The 20220-nt window shown below is 38.6% G+C and overlaps 2 protein-coding genes across 2 annotated transcripts in view; both read left to right on the plus strand.

The window, feature by feature from the left end:
• The first annotated feature begins 320 nt into the window (after positions 1–320).
• LOC138006287 (GTPase-activating protein skywalker-like) lies at positions 321–15534 on the plus strand. The gene is made up of 10 exons (XM_068852524.1): positions 321–1048; positions 2485–2798; positions 4867–4992; positions 6532–6631; positions 7739–7828; positions 8227–8387; positions 8770–8855; positions 11535–11607; positions 13095–13300; positions 14306–15534. The coding sequence occupies exons 1-10, from the start codon at positions 682–684 to the stop codon at positions 14466–14468; spliced, it is 1686 nt and encodes a 561-aa protein (XP_068708625.1). The 5' UTR covers positions 321–681; the 3' UTR covers positions 14469–15534.
• A 2669-nt stretch (positions 15535–18203) lies between these two features.
• LOC138004945 (ATP-binding cassette sub-family C member 4-like) overlaps positions 18204–20220 on the plus strand; it is a 14078-nt gene continuing 12061 nt past the window's right edge. The window contains exons 1-2 of the mRNA XM_068851239.1: positions 18204–18532; positions 18819–20092. Of these exons, the coding sequence (XP_068707340.1) occupies positions 18204–18532; positions 18819–20092 (1603 nt within the window). The remainder of the gene's footprint in view (positions 18533–18818; positions 20093–20220) is intronic.

A 20220-nucleotide genomic window follows, 5' to 3' on the forward strand; every position in this document is an offset into this window, starting at 1 on the left:
GCTATTTACCTAAGCACTTTTCCTAATGCTTTAAATTCTAAAAAGGCTCAAAACCATGAGATAAATATATATTTCTCAATAAACTCGATCGTCGCCTCGTGTCACGCACCGCTATAACTCAGAAATTCAAAATGCTCTGGTTTCCAAACGAAGCACGCTATTGAGCTTTAAAATTGCAAATGGATACAAATTTACCGCCTCTTATGCCCGATGAGGATAAAAACTTTAGTTTTGGATTTTAGAAAATGATGACGTCACGTGAAAACGATCTATTCTGAATTCTCATTGGTGTTTTTTCTGCGCGCGCCGTCGCCACTGCCGTTCCCGTTCTGTTGCTAAATCAGCCTAATATGGCGGACTGGAGGTGTCGAACTCGTTGCTTTCTGTGGCTTCTGAAAAGATAAAAAGGCAGATCGAAGTTGTCTCAGGCCTTGTTTTTTACTAATAGAATTGGTGTCAAAGTTGTGTGACAGATGCTTCCAAAATTGAGGATTATCATTCTTGATCACATGAATGACCGGAAACGGTTCGTAGAAACATGCTTCGCCGATGAATTTGCCGAAGCGAGATACAGTGGACATTCAGGCTTGGGTTTTGTTTGGAAGGGACGACCCACAAACGTTTTTTTAAAATCAGGATTTACCTTTTAATTTCTAACAATCGAACTGCAACGAAAAGGAAATGGAACTGTGCGATGTCAACGGGGCTTGTTTCTCTAAGTGGGTACAGGTTTCATCTGACAGGAAGCTCAGCAGAGACGACTCCAGGATTTCAAAGAAAGCGAGAAAAACATCGAGACAAAGCTCTCGGTCTTCCACAACAGATACTGTATACTATGATAAGGCAAAATACTCCGAAGAAGAATTCAAGGAGACTTTGCAGAAATGGATCCAAAATCCAGAACATGGAGAAACAGTGAAGCTAAAGAAACTAGTCAGACAAGGAGTTTCACCGAAACTCAGGTCTGAGCTTTGGACAGATGCAAGTGGAGGGGCAGATATTATTTTCAATTCCCCTCAATACTATGAAGAAACGGTTGATCACATGGGTAAGAAAGGAAGTGCACTACACTTCATTCGAATGTGCCAAGTTGTCCAAAAAAAGGATTGATAATTAAGGAGCAAAGTAATTAATTAATTAATTTAATTAAAGAGAAATTAGCAGATCACGACCACGTTTTGGACCAAGATAGATAATGCATCTTTTGGTTGTTGAGGTATCATGATACTGGGGTTGTCATAGCAATGCTGGTGGCCAGGGTCTAAAAAAAACCACCTCTGATTTTGATGAAGATGCCATGTTTCTGTGAGATTAATTTTGCAAAAATTTAACACACCTTTAAACCTTGTATTTTTCTGCTCTTTATTCCTTTAATGTCTTACCCTCTGTATGTAAAAAACACTCCATCATTCCTTTATTTTTTAACACAATATTGGCTGATAGTGGCAAATAAATGATATTATTTAAATTAGGAAAATACCTGGAAGTAGTTTTCCAGCTTTTTCAAGAAGAATCAAGAAGACTAAAGGGATTAGGTTTGGTTCTCGGCGACAGATCATGATACATATATCAGAGCACTGAGAACCACTTAGAGTATTAAGTAAAAGGAGATGAATTGCAATCATCAACAGGTAATGATCATCAACCTAAAACAAGAAAACTAAACCTGCTTTTGTAAAGAAAAGAAAGAAGATACTTGCATTTTCAGGGCTCGAAATTAACGAAAAAATCCAGTTGCATTTTGCGATAAGATACGAAAATTTAGTCGCAATTTCGCAAATTTTAGTCGCAAAATCGCCGCGCTGCATTGTCTTGTCAGCGGTTTAGCAAAAAAATATGAGCCCGCAGTACTTGTGTGTAAAGAAACTGCTGAAAATGGCGAATGATTGAAGGAATGGAGCTGTGCACGTAACATCGCAGCTAAATTACTATACAATTACGCTACCTTCAGAGAAAATTCACTGCGAGAAACAAAATAATTTTGTCATTTATTTATTTGTTTATTTATTTTAGCAAAAGTAGCAGCAAAGTGGCAACTTCTAACCCTTTTGTTTCGAAAGAAGGAAGGTGACAACAAGTCGCAAATTTGCGACTTCTCCAGATATTTTAGTCGCAAAGGGAAAAATTTAGTCGCAAATGCGACCGTATTGGTCGCAATTTCGAGCCCTGATTTTGTACGCTACAACTGATATGAAACAAATAAAAAGATAATTTACGAAATGATAAAATGATAATTGTGTCTGTATGCCTGGATAAAAATTTTCTGCTGGAAAGTTCCATAATGATAAATTTAATTAGCAAGACTCTTGCAACTCACATGTACTGTCAATACTGTTATTTGCAAATTGATCAAAGGTTTCAAAACGTGATATGATCTGACATTGAACCAGACAAAAGGGGTTGAGTAGGGAACGCATTATTATGAAAATTAGCTTCTTATTATGATAACTATTAGTATTATTTTCATATTTTGAATCTCAACAGGGATCCAAGTTCCTTCCTATATACCTTCAACCATTTTCAGTGGTGTCAGAGAGGTACCAACTTACCTTTTATCATCAGACGGAGAGAAAACTTGTCTTAAAATCCTCTACATTCTTTACCACATGCACCCCGATATCCAGTTTGCACCTTTGGTTCCTCCTTTGGCATCTTTGTTCCTTCATTTCATGGATGAAAACCTCTGTTATGCTTGCTTGTCTGCTGTTGTGAATTCTAGAAGATCTATGCTGGATCAGAGCAAAAGAGCAGCTGCTGTGATGGCAAAAACTTTCCAAGATGCCTTCAAATCTTATTTTGTAAGTTGAAGCTTAATATTCAGGTGTTGAGGTGATGCACATTTATAAATGTTGCACGTAAGTGATACAGGACTATTTCAACCTAGTTCAACTTTTACTGTAGTTTCTTTTTGGTGGCATTGACATGGTCTTGTGCATCAAATGGGAACCTTAGAAAAATCCGAGCTCCAGGTGATACTCCATGATCCCCTGTGATCTGGTTGGATGCTCTAACCACTGAGCAACATGTACTGGAGGCTCTGTGGTAAGCAATGGTGAAATGTAGATATTGACCAGCGCTAGTCTCCAGTAGCTCAGTGGTTATTCTAAATCACTGAGGGTTATGGGTTCAAATCCCATCTGGGGTTCAGATTTTTCAGAGTTCCCATTTGATGACATGTATTTCTCATTGCTTAGGTGATTGACATGATCATATAACGAAACTTGCGTCAATGTCAAATAAACACCTCCATTATCATCATCCTCATCATCATCATTATCATTACCCTGCGATCATGCTGTATTTTACAATGTAGTTGTGCACGGTAAAATAAAGCCTGACCAAATTCCTCTTTGAAATTCCTTCTGCCCACTTAAAAAAAAAAGAGGATTGATTGGCTTGAATGATGTCCTTCATCAGCCAGTCAGATTTTAACATACTTGCGTGACACTATACTCACGAGGAGGACTTGTGGTGGCACAGCAGATGCATTTTATTTTGGTTTGTCCAAGAGCTATTTTGTCTGTGTTGCTATAAATGGACATTACCTTTAGCTTTAATTTATAGTAAGAAATACATGTTTCAAGCATGGAGAATGTTACTATATATACCTTTCCACGATAATTATAACACCAAATGTTTGAAAGGCGATCAGTCATCATAATAATAGTATTATTATGTGTTTTAAAAAAATGTAATTATGTGATCTGATTTTAAAAATTTGGTTATATATAGATAAAAAACAGTCTTAAACTGAATTTTTGGTTGCAGCTGCAGCCTTATTTAGAGTAAAATCACACTCAGAACTGCATATTTCTCTGAAGAAGGTTGCATTTGCAACCGAAGATTGAGTTTAAGACCATCTTTTATCTAATGTATGACCAAATTTTTAAAATCAGATCAGATACAACGTTTTTAACACACTGAATAATTTGGCATGCAGGACAAGCCATGTAAATAAAGCAGTTACTGTACAGATAATTGAAATAATGTTATACATTCCTGTAACTTGCAATTAATTTTTATCAAGCATTTCCTCCTGTTGAAAGTATGTACGTGCTTTGTCTGAACCATGTCATTGCCATTTGAAAGAACCAGTTAACCTTCTTCTCGGCTTTTCTTTGCTATTTGGCTTTCAAAACAACTGGGAAGCAGCAATGCCAAAGTAAGTTGGATGGCATGGCCACAGAGCTTGCTCTTGATGGAGACATTCCAGAGATTCAAATTCATGACAAGTTATGACATCTTTGAGATGGTATATCTACATTTATGCCAATAAAATCAAGTTGCATTGTCATTGTATTAAAGAAGCAAGGTGGAAAACGTCTTTGTACACCAAAGGCGTAGCAGTCTGGAGGACTTTGTGAGCTGCATGCAGTCACAAAGGAGTTTTCACTTCTGGTATTTTAACAGCTAATCATATCACAATTCTTGAGAGACTTTGGTCAGACCCAATAATTATTTTTTAGTGAGCGACAACATTAGAGAAAAAAGATTTATGAGCAAAGCTTAAAATGGGCCTGATCGCAGGTTAAATTGTCATCATCATCGTCATCATCATCATCATCATCATCATCATCATTATTGTCAACATAATTTGTTATTATTTTCGTGCGAATTGAGGTGGTTCAGACTGGTTCCAAGACTGATGCTATAGGCATGCAATGAATTATGCAGGCATTCATGTCTGCAGTGCTCACTGCATCCACATTTCTCTTCAATGTTGACAAGAGTAGCAATTTAATTGGGCCATCTTTCTTTTCTGTACAATAGTTTCACAAATTATAGCATTGGGATTGTTAATCACATACACCTGACCATCACATTGAATAACTGATAATAATTATTATTTTAATTCTGTAATTCCAGATGTCATCTCACAAACTGATCAAGATATTTATTCAAGTTTGCACTGGAAATCAAGTTCCTAGAAATGCTGTTCTTATTCCTGACTGGCTGACTTGGATGTTCCATTACCTTGATTTTTGGACATTGGTAATATTGATTTTTTTACCACAATTGCCTGTAATCTTGCAATCTGATTGGCTAATTTGCCGTTGTTGATAAAAGTCTAGACAATGCTGTGCATTTTGGGAAATAAACCAATCAGATTGCGAGAAGATTATATAGATGTACATGTAACACTTGCTCTTTTTTGTGTCACAATCTTGATCACACTCTGAAATAAACATTTTCTTTGACGGTTTTTTGGGAAAAAAAATTTGAATTTGTGGTTCAGCTACAGTTGACCCAGGCTCTGCAAGTGGCAGTTCAAAAATACAGTACCGTAAACGTCCATGTATAAGCCACACTTTTTTTCACAAAATTGAAGCCATAAATCAAGGGTGCGGCTTATCCATGGATACATCTGTGTTTGGAGTTTTAAAAAACTTAATTAATATCCATACAACTTCTTAAGATCTCAGTGAAGAAACAAAAGAAACTGAGAGCATGTTGCTGTTGTTCATTGACTTTTTAATGAGTGGTGGCTCCTAAAGGAGCCGTTTGTGTCTTCGAGTGTTTATCGGCGAATCTTGCTCTCCAAGAGTTCTTTCAAGTGATTAATTTTCGCTTTACTCGAACAAGTAAACACCAACCTACAAGGACTCCATTCCCACATACGATAAAATACCACAAAATTCGCGAGTACTCGCCAGGTAAATGGCCGACTGTTTCGTTGTCCTTGACCACCTTCTCGGCAAATTTGTCGACTGCATTATCAAGCTCCTGTTCTGCATGAATTTTTTCGCCGGACATCTTGGTCATGATACCCAGGCCCTGGCCCAGACTCCTCCCCACATTTAAAGCTTGGCTACTAAGCAGTCGTTCGTTCTGTTTCAATTGAAGGAATTTCAACTTTATTGTGAAACCGTGATTGTTTGTCCTTGTTGGTTTATAGCAATAGAACGTTACTGGAACTTCAAACTTTATTGTACAACATTTTTTTCCAAAATCTGTGCTTCTAAATTCGGGGTGCGGCTTATCTACGGATGCGGCTTATACATGGACGTTTACGGTAATTGTCAGAGAGCGATTTCTGCACAATAGTCTCAGTATTCGGTAAATGACAATAAAATGGCCTCCATTGGAGACCATTTTATTATCAGTTTTACCAAGATATTTTTGCAGAAATCACTCCCTCACAATTACCGTATTTAAACTGCCACTTGCAGAGCCTGGGTCACCAGTGGTTCAGAGTGGTCTGTATTCTTATATCCACAACGATATTTTATCATCACAGTGAAAATTTGTTAAGGACTCACTTGACTAGCCAAAGTATATTTTTGCTTTCAAGTATGACCCTTGCCTGTCCCTAAGCTGTACTGAAGACCCTAACTCAAAGCTTTTGTCTGTAGTGACCTTCTAGACAGTGTCTAACATAATTTTCATTATTTTATTGCTCAGAATTTGGCCACAATTTGATAAGATAACAAAATGAGATACCGGTAGTCAGATACTAAGATTAAGCATGCATTCCTTTAATACTATTCTTGAATTCTTATGAATCTAACCTTGGTATGTTGTATTCTCTAGGTGTATATTGTTGACAGCTTTCTTGTTCAAGGTCCAAAAATTCTTGTTCGTGTGGGGTTGATTGTCTTCAATCAGTTTGCAAAGTTTATTGAAAAAGAAGGTATTTAGAATCGAAGGTATTTTTAGTTGACTTGTACTTTGCATAATAATTTCAAGATTGGCCGTATTTACAGTTGTATACTAGAGGATGTCTAAGACGTCTTAGACGACTAGTATAAATACGGGAAATAAGGTGGACGCATTAAGCGTCAGGCGAATTAAACATCTCAAGTTAAGTGCGTCTGAACGACGCACTTAACAGACGTCTTAGTCGTCTCAGACGTCTAAGCTGTCTAGTATAAAGACGAGACGCACTAAACTAGGACGCACTTAGCAATGAAGGGCACACAGTCTCTTTGGTGATTAAATCCAAGTATCTTTTAAAGAAAATCATGAATTTGATTTCTAACCGTCGAAGTTAAGTGTGTCCCGTATTTATATTAGTCGCACTTATGGCCAGACGTTTAATGCATCTGGACGTCCTAGACGTCCTCTAGTATAAATACGGCCATTGTCACATAAAATAATGCACTCTTTGTTTGATGATGTGAATTTTTATTTTAACCATACATGTACGTTAATCACAACATTATGGATTAACCCAATGACTCCTGATGAGTAAAATAATTTTTTTGTCTGGCATTAGTCTAGAGTAAAATCTATCAAGTGTGACTCCTTGGAATCATTGACTCCCAACCCTTTGCCCTTTTATGAGTTAAATTGTCTGGTTTTAGACAGAGTAAAATCCACTGACTGCTGAACCACTCCCTGCTGATGAGTAAAATCATGTGGCATTATACAGAGTAAAATCTCTGAAATCTCACTCCTAAGAGCCTGTTTTAAATTACTGGTAAGAGAACGGAAAAAAGTTGACTATCCCCCTAAAAATGAAAATGTCCCCCACAATTTTAGTCATGGCGACAAACTGTCCCCAAGTGATCAAATTCAAGCTCAAACCCTGACTAATTGGGTGGGATTTTGAGGAGAAGTGAAAACCCGGGTACCTGGAAAAAAACCTCTTGGTGAAGAGTAGAGAACCAACAAACTCAACCAAAATGTGATGTCAAGTCTGGCAGTCAAACATGGGTCACATTGATTAGAGGGGAGTGCTTTCACCCCTGCGTCATTCCTGCTCCCCTCTTGTCTAATGCAGTAATTCTGATTTTAGTTGAGATGTCAGATAACTTAGACTTGGAGGATGTGTTCAAACAGTTTGCTGCACAAATGCCTTTACGAGGACTCAAACTTTTACAGGCTAGTTCTCTTATACTATTTCATTTGGCATTTTGTTTTGATCTCTTTTGTTGCCTAAAATATTTATTTCAAACTGGCAACATTTATTTTGCTATATTTATTTTCCATACAAGGTTGAACATGGCTGTGATGGCTAATTTGCATATGCACTGTCTCGCTGTTCAGTAGGAACAGTAGTTGAGGAGTAAAATCCGTTAAGTCTCACTCCCTGGGGTCAGTGGGTAAATACTATAATTTCTTGATTGCTCTCACTGGCATTTGTATCAATCATTTCATTTTCACGTAGACCTCCTTCTGGGGAAAGGTTGACCTGCAAACCCTCCATATCTCCCAGAAGGTTAATTTACGTGTAGTAAAAACTGCTTATGAGAACCCATTATATCTATATTTTATTTTAGACAGCATTTAAGATTTTAGACCTCTCAAGGAAGAAGTTGGAGAGGCTAAAAAGTAAAAATATCGCTTTGTTGGAAAATGGAGCGTTGGAAATTCCAGAGAATAGCTTGGTTGCTATCAAGCCTGTGTTTGCTGTCAAAGGCTCTAATTTACTATCCAAAGAAGAGGTTTGTTAGAGAATCTTTCTCATTGTGTGGTGTGAATTTTGTGTTTTATGTGGTTTGAGTGTCTGTGCCCAGCTGCAGGGTTAATTTTCCAAATAAAGGGGCTGATGATTGGTTTGGCAAGTAAGTTTCTTACAAAGCAGAGTTTTCCCTTCTGCAAGCTAGCTATGTAGCTTGTGGGGTAAGGAAACAATCTTTCTTACAACTAGTCCATTTATGCTTGCTCTGTCTAAAAATATCAAAGAGAGGACACCAGAAACAGTCAGGAAAAAGACTGCTTGGAGATCACTTGTGAAACTTCTGAACAGACATGTACCTGAGCACTATTTTATTTAAGTGTAGCTGCATTTGACGTAATATCATTATTGTTTTCTCTTGTTTGTAGTGGGAATTGCTATGTTCATGGTTACCTGACAGACTGCAGATCAAGAAGCCTGTTTGTTTGTTTACAACTGACATTGATGGATATAGGTGCATATGGAACTTTGTGATTTAGATCAGGGGCCGTGGAGTATGTTTGAAAGTGGGGTGGTGGGGGGGGGGGGTGCTTAAAAATGGGATGCGTAAATTACTCAGTCTTTGATCAAGCTGAAAACAAAACAATTGGCAAAAAGTGGAGGGGGGGGGGGTATAGTCACCTTCGGTGCTGTCCGTGAAGTTAAGAACCCTTTCAACCCCCAAGTGCCCCCCCCCCCTTTAAACAGAGTAAAATCTATCTATGTAAGTGTCACTCATTTAAGAGAATGGATTAAATTTAGACACCTTGCTGCACAACCACTGGATAAAAATGTGTGGTATAGTGACTGAAGAAACTGGAATAAGATGGCAGTGGATTGGTGCACAGTTAAAATACTTATAGTCTGTACGTCAGCCAGAAATGCATAAATTCAGTGCTCTGAAAATCTTTGTATTCCAGTTCTCCTGTTTTCTTTTTTTTTTCTTTTTCATGTCTTTTTTCATTATTATTATTATTATTATTATTATTATTATTATTATTATTATTATTTTAATACGGTAACAACACTTACAGTCATACTTAAAAAAAAGGTTACAAAAAATAATTATTACAATATTGTGTCAAAGTGATCGATGGGGGGTAACTAATTGCTTGTTAATAGGGGGGGGGGGCAGATCAGATTATTTAACAAAATTACATGACAATAACCAGAAAGAAAAAGGGGAGGGAAAAAAAGGAGAAAACATTGAGACAGTCACAGCAACTGAATTATTTTATGTCAGAGATGTGTCTGTTTGTTTTCTTTTCATAAAGTATAACTCAGCATTTTTAAATTTCATTATTTGATCTGCATTTTTCCCAGTGCACAATAAGATTGGTAGGCACCAGTGCTAGTCTACATGGTACATAGGTTTTACGCTTCAATCAAGAGGTCATTAGTATCATATCATGTTTCTTTTAAACAACAATTATTTCAGGGCTCAGAGTATTCCCCTCTGCTTAAAGGTTGTTTTAATAACAGCATGACCCAATTCTGAATATATCTCTTGATGCAGTGAACACGTAGTGTCTCTGATCAATAAGCACTTAATGACTGGTTCCAAGGGAAAAAGTGAGTTTTGTTTCACTGGTTTCCATGGGGCCAGTCATTAAGTGCTTTGTTATAGCTCCCAACTCAAAATAGAATAATACACAGATTTTTACACAGAATTTGCTGCTATTTCAAAGGTATATGACCTGATCATGTGCGAGTCGAAAGTTCAAGTCGTTGTTTCCCTAGGGAGTTAATTAGTAATTAGTGAGTTTTGGACCATGGCACGTGACACATTCTCCTCCAATCGGAAAACGTATTTGAGTTGGGGGGTATAACAAATGAATTTAACAAATTGAAAGTGGTTCAGCATTGTCTATACTCTTTTATATAATAACCAAATCAATGCGCCCACTCTGATTGGTTAATCAGCTATGTTTTATTTTGCCAATTAACTCATGGAAAAATCAGGCGTCTCCTGAATTATTATATAAAAGCAATAGACCACAGGTTTCTATGGTTTATAGGCATGATAAACCACTTGGGATGTTGTAAGAACACTCGAAGGATTCGTAAATCACTCACCTGCTGCTCGTGATTTACGAATTCTTCTCGTGTTCTACCAACATCCCGCGTGGTTTATCAGCCTATAAACCATAGAGACTTGTGGTCTATTGCTTAAATCGACAACAATATTTGTCATCACAGTGGTCAAAATGTTGTGGACTCGTGAGGCACAAAGAACGCAAAGAACGTTTTTATTTCAGAGCGTGACCAAAATCACGACACAAAGAAAGAGCAAGCGTTGTTTTTAACTTTCTCACAATATGATTGGGTTATTTCTCAAAATGGCCAATGCCATTACTGATTGGCTATTACATTGCGTGACAAATTGACGCGTGCATGACACGTACAGCATTGTCTAGACTCTTATTGACAACAGCAGATTTGCCAATCAGATTGCGAGATTACAAGCAATTGACTGACTGTCGAGAGATGTAACAGGTGGGCAAGAAAACCCAAGGATCTGATGTTCTGCACACACGTCTTTCACCCTACATGTACCTCACGATGCTCTGACAGCAATTTTTAGACCGTACAGCTCACAAGTGCAGCTTCGTAAGAGAGTGCTTGAAAAATTATCCACAATGCAGTCTTCTGTACATATGCAACTGAGTAATCTAAATAATTCCAGCATGTGATATGTTGCTTTTTTGTTAATGTGTTATTAATTTTTTGGTGACGCGTTAGCTGATGCTAGGGTGTTGCCTGAATTGTTTATAGGTAGATCAGGTTCATAACAATTACCATGATATCTGCATATTATGCTATAGAGATTGAATCAGTGCTAATTGATTCCATTGGGAACATAAGTGAGAACCAATGTATAGTGCAGAAAAAAAATGTTATGTACATGTAAATCATTCTGTATTGCTTTTCCCTAGGTTTTGGTTCTTCTTGTGTAACATAAGTTAGATAATACACTTATAAAATTTATTTCAATCTAACACTACAATATCCAAGTGAGCTGTGCTGTTTTCATTGAAGCTTACTTTTTATTTATTTTTTTTTCTTCAATCCGAATTTTGGAAAAACTGACAATTTCCCTGGGCTTGTTGATGATACAATATTGATAATATTAGACGTCTTTTATTTCTTGCAGCATTCGCACTCTCTACAGCAAGTGTGAGGCTGATGATGAAACAATTCTTTTAGTCAAATCCTCTTTTGGTGAGGTGGGGGAATTTTAATACCTCTTGATGAAATGCACTTATTTATGTGGATAGTACTCTGGACACATGTCATAGATGCAACACTTCTGATCATATTTTATCTATATATATTTTTTACAATTTGATTAAGTTAACTACATGTACTATTGACATTAGCATTTCGTTGTTGATATTTTGGCATGCACAATAAATAAATAAATCATCATCATCATCATCATTAATTGTTTCACAGTTCAGTCTTTCATCCCTCACTGCCTGAAAGCTGCCACTTTGCAAACGCCTCTGTGTGAGAGGAGTATCTTCACATTGGAAAGCACTTTTCTTAGAATTTGGGCAGCTACCAGTCAACTAATCTTCTGTTAATTTTTGCGGGGCACCTTTTATCGTATTAATTTTTTCCCAGCTCTTTTTGATTGATACATCCGCGGCTCCAATCACTACAGACACAGTTATTGTTTTGAGGCCCCACACATCCTTGAGATTTCAATGTCAAAATCCTTATATTTGGAGACTTTTCCCCATTTTGACAGATTTATTTCTTTGATGGGAGATAGTTGTATCGGCCAGCAAACATGTTTTCTCCCCTTGATCTTTGACAATCGTGTCAGGCTTGTTGGATCTTATTTCTCCACTAGTGTGAACTGCCATGTCCAGAGATTTCATACCCTGTGTACAGCCGCCCACTCTCCGAAAAAAAAAATTTTTTTTTCGTATAGTAGGCAGCTGTACAAAAGCAAGAGATCTCAATAAAATTTGAGGTTGTCATTGAAAAAAATGATTTTATTTAGGATTGAAAGAATCTGTCTTTAATTACTTCAATTTATGGAAAAAGAAGCAAACTTTTTGTGGGGAAGTGTCGGATGCTTTTTGGTGGCTGTCAGAGGTTATTCAAATTACTGATTTTCCCAGAGGACAACAGTTGTTTCACTTTCATTCAGTTGTCACTACTACCCCTTCTTCTCTTTATTATTATTTTTTAATCATTACAACTATTTTTGGTCAGTTTCATGTACCTGTTACCCCCTGCATCTGCCTCATTCACTAGCTAGTTCCAGTCCCACTGTGTGAAATTAATATGATTCAGAAACTAACTTTTTTGTGATCCTGTGATAGAAAATGCTTTTCTTCCTGTAGAATTACTAGCCCCTGTTGTTAGGGTCAGGAACCCATGAACCGGAGCCTACAACTCCCATACTGATCTATTTTTAGACTACCTTTTCCGAAAAAAGTTTCGGTTCGGTGACCCATTGACGTCGGGTTCGTTTCTTGTAATTGGTCATCGGGTTCCTGTGGGAGTCTCATTCGCGGGAAATTCAATCTACAAGTAAATCGGTCTCACGAACACAATGGAGTTTTAGGCTCCTGGTCATGGGTTCATGTTAGCGTCTTGTCCTGTACACATGCCTTTGTTTGCTTGTGGTTGCAAAGTGTACAAACCTTTTGTGCAGTGAGAAAATTTCCTCAGAACCTTTTTTTTCCTGTGGCAACAGATCATAGGTGCTTTTGCAAGCACTAGCTGGAGCGAGCGTAGAAGTGGACACAAGACTCTGACATACTTTGGAACAGGAGAAAGTTTTGTCTTTCGTCTAAGTCCCAGACCAGTTAAGTATACGTGGACTGGACTTCAGAAAGAAGAACAAGGGAACAATGATTTGTTTATGGCTGGCGATGATAAAGGCCTCATGGTTGGAGGAGGGTAGGTAAAAACAAGGAGAAGTGCATTGGTTTCCATTAAGATCTTGTGTTAAGGTCTCCTAGCTAGGCACAGCTCTGATACCTTTTGTTATCCAATAAAATAAATTTTAATGAAATAAATTTTTCAGATGTCTATACGAGACAATTTCTGTAATTATTAAAGTAAGTGTGATGATCACTTCTCCATTTTCTCTATAGCCCGCACTTCAAATATACATTAATTTCATTTCAGGGGTGCAGGGATGGCGCAGTGGTGAGAGCACTCGCCTCCCACCAATGTGGCCCTGGTTGAATTCCCATATTCGGCGTCTTAGGGTGTTTACATGATACCGGGGCGACTTTCGCACCGGCGGGAGTTCACTCCGGTTCCCTCTTTTTTCTGTGTATTTGTTTACATGATATCACCGAAAAAAGTCATGCTGTGGCTACTCACACCGGCGTGAGTTCCCCCCGGTTGCTGCACCGGAGCGAAAATCTCGTTCCGGCGCAAAATCTCGCAACGGCATTATGTAAACGAGGAACGACCACTCGTCAAGTGTCACAGCCAAACATTTTGCCTGTTGCAAAACGTCTGGGAGTAACTGCCCTGAATAGCCTACTGTAATATCCTTTTTATTCACACCGTTTTTCACATTAAATTCGTACTTTGACCTCTGTTTCTGAAATAATAGTGTTACTGGGTAGCTCAGTTTCATGAGCGTAAATAGTTCACTAATGCCTGCCTCCCCCCTGCGGCTGCATACCTTTTAAATTAACCTACTTCCTTTAATAAATGTTATAGAATTTGACACAGGTGCTTTCAGAGACCCATTTCGTCAGATCTGTTAACTACAACCACGGCACAACTCACTTTGTTCTTTAATCTTGACTTTGTAACATGTGGTAAACAGCTTTCGATCAGATTTCTTGATACTGGCCAAATGCATCTAAAAAAGTCACAAGAAAAAAACGAATTTTCAAGTAAAAAGGATGTAATATTTAAGGTAAGATCATTGTCTTTTTTCAGAGGTGGAAATCATGCTGTTTGGTTGGACAATGAACTTTGCCGAGGTCGCAGCGGGCCCAGTCTGACATTTGGTAATGAACAGCTCACGGAAACAGAAGATTTCCTCTGCACTACAGTGGAGGTGTTTGGCTTCGTTCCAGAGATCTCAAATTTAACAATGTAAGGCGTTTGTCAGGTTCAAGCAAGTGATTGCAAGGAAATCTGACCTACTCCCATTTACACAATTTATTTCCTTTGAAAAATAACCATCATTTTAACTACATTGAAAAGAACCAAAGACTGGTTTATACAACATTGATAGTAACTTAGACAAAGTAAACATTGTTGCGCTAATAAGATATCAATGTTAACTGCATTTTAGTCGAAAGGTATCTTTTTCCAACTACGAAGTGTGACCGTAGTAAACTGCTGATCTCTAAGCCTTATATTAGGCTTAGTTGTGGCTCTTTGATTTGGTTTGATAGCTCCCATGCATGAAGCCATGTTTTTACAATGATCTTTCTTTGAGCAAAACATAAAAAAATTGGAATATTCCGAGTGATTAGGGTAATTCATTGTTCAGGCCAATTTCTGGATAGTTTTTGTGGAATAAAGATAAGCGTAATGAGTTTAATAGCACAATGTTTTGATGTCTAATGACATCATTTTTACGGTGGCACACCGAAAACAACATGAAAAACCACACCTGTTGTTGGAAAAAAGCAAGTACATTTCGCTATCATTTTTAAACTGGCCAGTTGCGCTTGCTGTGGCATAAAGTGCGCAAATGCATTCAAAGATATAACTTCAAGAATTCCAAGAACAAGTGTTGTAGGGAAAGTAATATATTGCCTGTATCTAAATGACATGATTGATGCAAGATGTCATAAAGGTAGTAAAATTTATGATAAAAATGGAAACCCAGTTATTTAATAAATACTGTGAGAATAGTCAAGTGAAAATTGCTAATCATATATATAAATATACATTTAAATTTACTTTCAGGAAATTTATTACATTAGGTGAGACCATTATAGAAACGCTTTTATTCCAAACAAAATTTTTATGCAGCTTTCTGTATTTGAATAGGAGTTCTTTCTTTGCTTTCTTTTTATTTCACGAATTTTACAATATACTATGTGTTAGTGGGAGTAAATGGTTGGGGTTTGTGGTTTAGCAATAATTATTGTATGTTGAATTTTTTAAAGAACTGTAATGTTGCAATGGTAAATATTAAACTGAAGCACAGACGTTCGATTATATCATTAATTTTAGCTGATACTAAAAAAAATGGCCACTGTGAGCAAAAGATTCGAGCGCTAGCCTAAAACTGTTTGTAGTGTTTGCGTTCCATCATTTGTATTGTTGTCACATATGGTTTGATTAGGATTTGAATGGGTGCACATGTTGGCTGTGTACAACCCGCCCCTCCCCTCAGAAAAAACGGTGGAAGGATTTTTTTCTGAGGGGAGGGGGTAGCTGTACTTAAGAAATAAGCAAAGCGGCCATGTTTGCGAACCGAAAGAAACGAAATTGTATGTATAACAGAGAGAGTTCATTTTCTCGGAGTATTAGTTTTAATAAACCAACATTGCCGCCTTTTCTTTGCAAGGGGACACGAAGATGGTCACCTTGACGTCATGTGAAACTCGTTTCCAGGGTTCTCTCACACCTGGGAGAGCCCTGGGAACGAGGTTGAAAGAGTTTAGAAGATATGAATATATTTTTGTGACGGGGACTTAAAACAGTTTTTCTTACAGGTGGTGATTTTTGGTATCTCTTTGGCAAAAGAAGCCAAATAAAACAGCAACAATAACATTGTCATTGCTTAAACTCTTTCAGTGATAGCGATCGTCATACCGTGGTCGCATTCCTTCGGGGTAAACTTGGGCGAACAAAAAACACTTTTACTTCTGTTTACTTCTTCTGTCATGAAGACGTGTATACGGATCCAGCCGAATCTTTGGGGGACGAATGTCTCCCAAACGCAATAAACCCGAGAGTTGAGAGTTCTTTATTAAGTATGTCATCTAATCCCTCGAGCTTTTTCGTTCCTTTATCTACTGGAAGACTTCAAGGACTTGCCTAAGTTTATCTCAGAGGAATTAGGCGTCCCCAGTACAAAAACTGCCTTTGATACAAAGCCTCGAGAATCCTTTGTGCTTGGCCAAATTAGTCCGGTTTGACTGACTCTATTATACCTGTAGTGTTGTTTTTCGGAAACAATGCACTCTGAATACAAAAACAATTCTCCATTACTTTTGTTTCCTTGCCCCTGAGATTTCCCAGATCGGTTATACTATATCTTTGGATTAAATCTTTCTGAATTTAGTTCTTAAAGGATGAATTAATGCCGACGTTCTTGCTTCCACAAGCAACGCTATAATCCGCTGAAGAATATTGCAGTGAAGATTCAGGTAAGAAATTACGCAAAATTCGTCTTTTCTTCACAGTTTGGAGTTTCTGTAAACGCGTTTGATTTGCATTCCTTATAGTTTAATATCACTTTGTTAGTCTGTACATTATCACGATAATTGATTTCCCACTGTTTAGCTTTTCTTGCCTTACTGTTTCTCTTTCCGAACTTTTGAACTGAAAGCTTACTCGAAGATTTAAAGCCCCCGATGCAAATATTTCAACACGAACTTAACAGTCATAATCATCCTCGCATTGCTAAAACACTGAAAATTTCAAAAACACCTTTAATTGATCTGAGGTGAGTTGACAAAACGAATTTCTTTTGCTTAGAGATAACGTGACGAGCATTAATTGAGCGTCCGTTACCCTCGCTTAGAAGACGACGAGTGCCTCTTGCGAAATCGGAATGTTGTCATTTTAGTTTGGGTAATGAGGGGAATTCGAAATTGGTAATCTACTAATTGGGAGTAACTGCAGAATACCTAGCCACTACTGTATTCTTGTAGCGTCATCGTTTGAAGAACGACGCATTATAAGACTTACAACATTTCGCGCAATTCATATGCAAATAAGTGGCCGGGTATTCCGCAGTTTGCCAACCTACTTATCTGGATTGAACAAGTTTCCCGTCATTTATTACATTTAAAAACGTTGATAAAAATAACTAGCGTGACGTTACGAGCCATTATTCATGCTTCAGGCGCTATCAGTCAACATTATTTCAAAGAGATTCAATGATTTTTCATTCGTTTGTTAAATAAATCAAAGAGCATTTCTTTGCAGCGTGTAACGTCAAGGAGATATGGTCGGTACTTTGACGCGTGGCTATACCAGAATCCACGAGAAGCCACCAAAAAATACAGAAGACGATGCCCCGGATGTATACGTTCCACTGCATGTTACGGACACATTTGGTTGGGTTAGGAGAAGACTTGGGTCTGATAGGCAGTCAAGAGATGAACTGGTTCCAGGGCAACACTCATCTTGGGCAGTCACGCGAAACATGCGACACTTGTGGAGAAGACACGCGCGAACCGCGAAGTCAAACGAGACATACCCCCAACTTTGGAGAACAATCTTAGAATTCGTGCCCACTGGCGAATACACTGGCTTGTTCCTGTTTCTAACCCTAATTGTAGTCACACGCGTTCTTCAACCCACCATGTTTGCCGTTTTCCTGAATTCCGAGCCCGTGTTGATTTATGGATCTGCCGTACCGTGGATTTGTTTCGTTACCGCTGGGTTTTGGATCGCAGTCTCCTTAGAGAGCATTGTGAGGAGTCAATATTATTTTTCAGCCCATCTAACAAGCACATCGTTGAAATCTGGTCTCACCGGTCTGGTGTATCAAAAGGTAACCAACCAGGTTTTAATAAAGGAATCTTGTACAGTAATGGTAACAGTTTAACTATGCTTTAATTCACTGTCTAAATCTTCTTCTCTTCTCAAGGTATTGCACTCTAAACAAAGATCCTTTGCTGACAACTCAGGAAGTCACATCATGAACCTAGTTTCAACTGAATTGGATTGCATTGACCAGTGCGCATGTCTCTCTCCAGTGCTCTTCACAGCACCCATTGAGCTCTTTGCTTTATCCTTACTTTTGATTGCCACAATTGGTTGGGAAGCGACCATTGGGATAACTTATTTGTTGGTCTGCACTCTGTTACGCTGTTGTGTCGGCAGAGTGTTTGAAAAACTGCGCCAGAGCACCAGGATTTTCACTCAGCGGAGGCTCCGCCTTTTGAGTGAAGCTTTCGCTGGTATTCGAGCGATAAAGATAAATGTGTATGAGCACGTGTGCGAACGCCTCATCAAGGATATTAGGAGGTTAGTTTTGCTGTCTTTTTACAGCCTCTTTATATATTCGGAAATAATAAATTGAACGGAAGCTAACAGGTACCACCAATCACTACAATATTTATATTGAGTGTCCTGAGATGAAGAAGATCTGATAGAAATTACTGTAGCCAATCCGGAGGCGCAGACTAATCAAAGTCAAAGCAAGTGTAGCCGACCCTTAGAGCGGAAAAACCCTTAGGGTCAGTTTACGACTATTATTCTTGTTGTCTAACTGGCAAAGTTAACTGTTTGCATGTTTATTTGCTCTTTCCAGGAAGGAACTGTTTTATGTGAGAAGTAAATGCATCGTTCTCGCCACTCTGGCCTCCCTTCAACGTGCCGTTCCGATTATTGCCTCCTTTGTGTCCTTGGCAACCCTAATGCTAATGGGGAAAGATCTGAGGACAATCAATGCGTTCCTCATTCTTTTGACAATGTACATTCTGGACGAATCTTGTGGGAATGCTTTTGTTAAAGGACTAGAGGCTCTTGTCACAACTCAGGCGAACCTTAGAAAAATAGAAAGGTTTCTACTCCTTGACTTTCCTGCAACCTCGTTTTTTGAAAATACAAGCGATGGTTTGAGGCAACCCGGAGGAGAAGGAACAAGATTGCATACGAAGCAAGCGGACTTCCGTCCTGGAACTCCACCCCTACGAAACTCTCCTTACCTCTCGCTTGAAGGTGTTTGTTGTGAAATTGAGAACGAGGTGAATCACATCGAACTCAATTACATCAACTTTACTTTAGAAGGTGCTCAGTTGCTAACAATAACAGGGCCACCGAATGAAGGTGCTGGCACATCGTTGGTGTTAGAGGCCATCCTAGGGGAAGTACCGATAAATAGAGGCCACATAAATCGAGATGGAGAGGTAGCGTATGTTAGCCACAAGCCGTGGATATTTTCTGGAACTCTGCGCGAGAATATTCTTTTTGGGGAGCCTTACGAGTACGAACGCTACCTAGCTGTCACAAAAGCTTGCAAATTGGACCAGGAGATCGCTCTCCTACCTAACGGAGATTTCACAATTATCGGCCAAGGTGGAATGAGGCTTAACCTCGGTCAACAGGAACGTGTAAATCTAGCACGAGCGGCATATTCCACTGCATCAATCATTCTACTGGACAACCCACTCAATCACTTGAATACTATGTTAGCAGATCAGATTTTTGAAGAATGCATCCAAGGCTTCCTTGCGTCTCGTTTACGTCTGTTAACTACTTGTCGAGTAGATTTCCTTGCGCGATCCCCTCACAAGTTGTTGATGAAAGATGGGTTTATTACAAGTGTTGGATCCCTCGCTCAGATTCAAGATTATGGCGTGAAACTCGCCTGGCTGGAAACGGACGATGACCATGTTCAAGAGGACGAGTTGACAATCGAAGCAAGTCATGTGGATACATCTCTAACTGCTCAGTCAACCCCTGGTTCCCCAAGTGATGAGAGCCAAGTTCAGGGATTTTCTGCTTTTCTCAAGTATTCAAGACAAGCAGGACCACTGCCATTTGTGGTGGCTTTTGGCATATTGCTGATAGCTGCACCAGGAGGTTTGTATCACTGTTGGGTCGAGGCGGAGGCCAGACAGGTGCGCTTTAGGATAGCGGGAGATTTAATTGGCCTTGTAAATAGTCTTGACTGTGTCTTCGATTTGATGCAGAAGTTACTGAAATATATT

Source organism: Montipora foliosa, chromosome 6 (genome assembly GCF_036669935.1).
Source record: "Montipora foliosa isolate CH-2021 chromosome 6, ASM3666993v2, whole genome shotgun sequence".
Lineage (NCBI taxonomy): Eukaryota > Metazoa > Cnidaria > Anthozoa > Scleractinia > Acroporidae > Montipora > Montipora foliosa.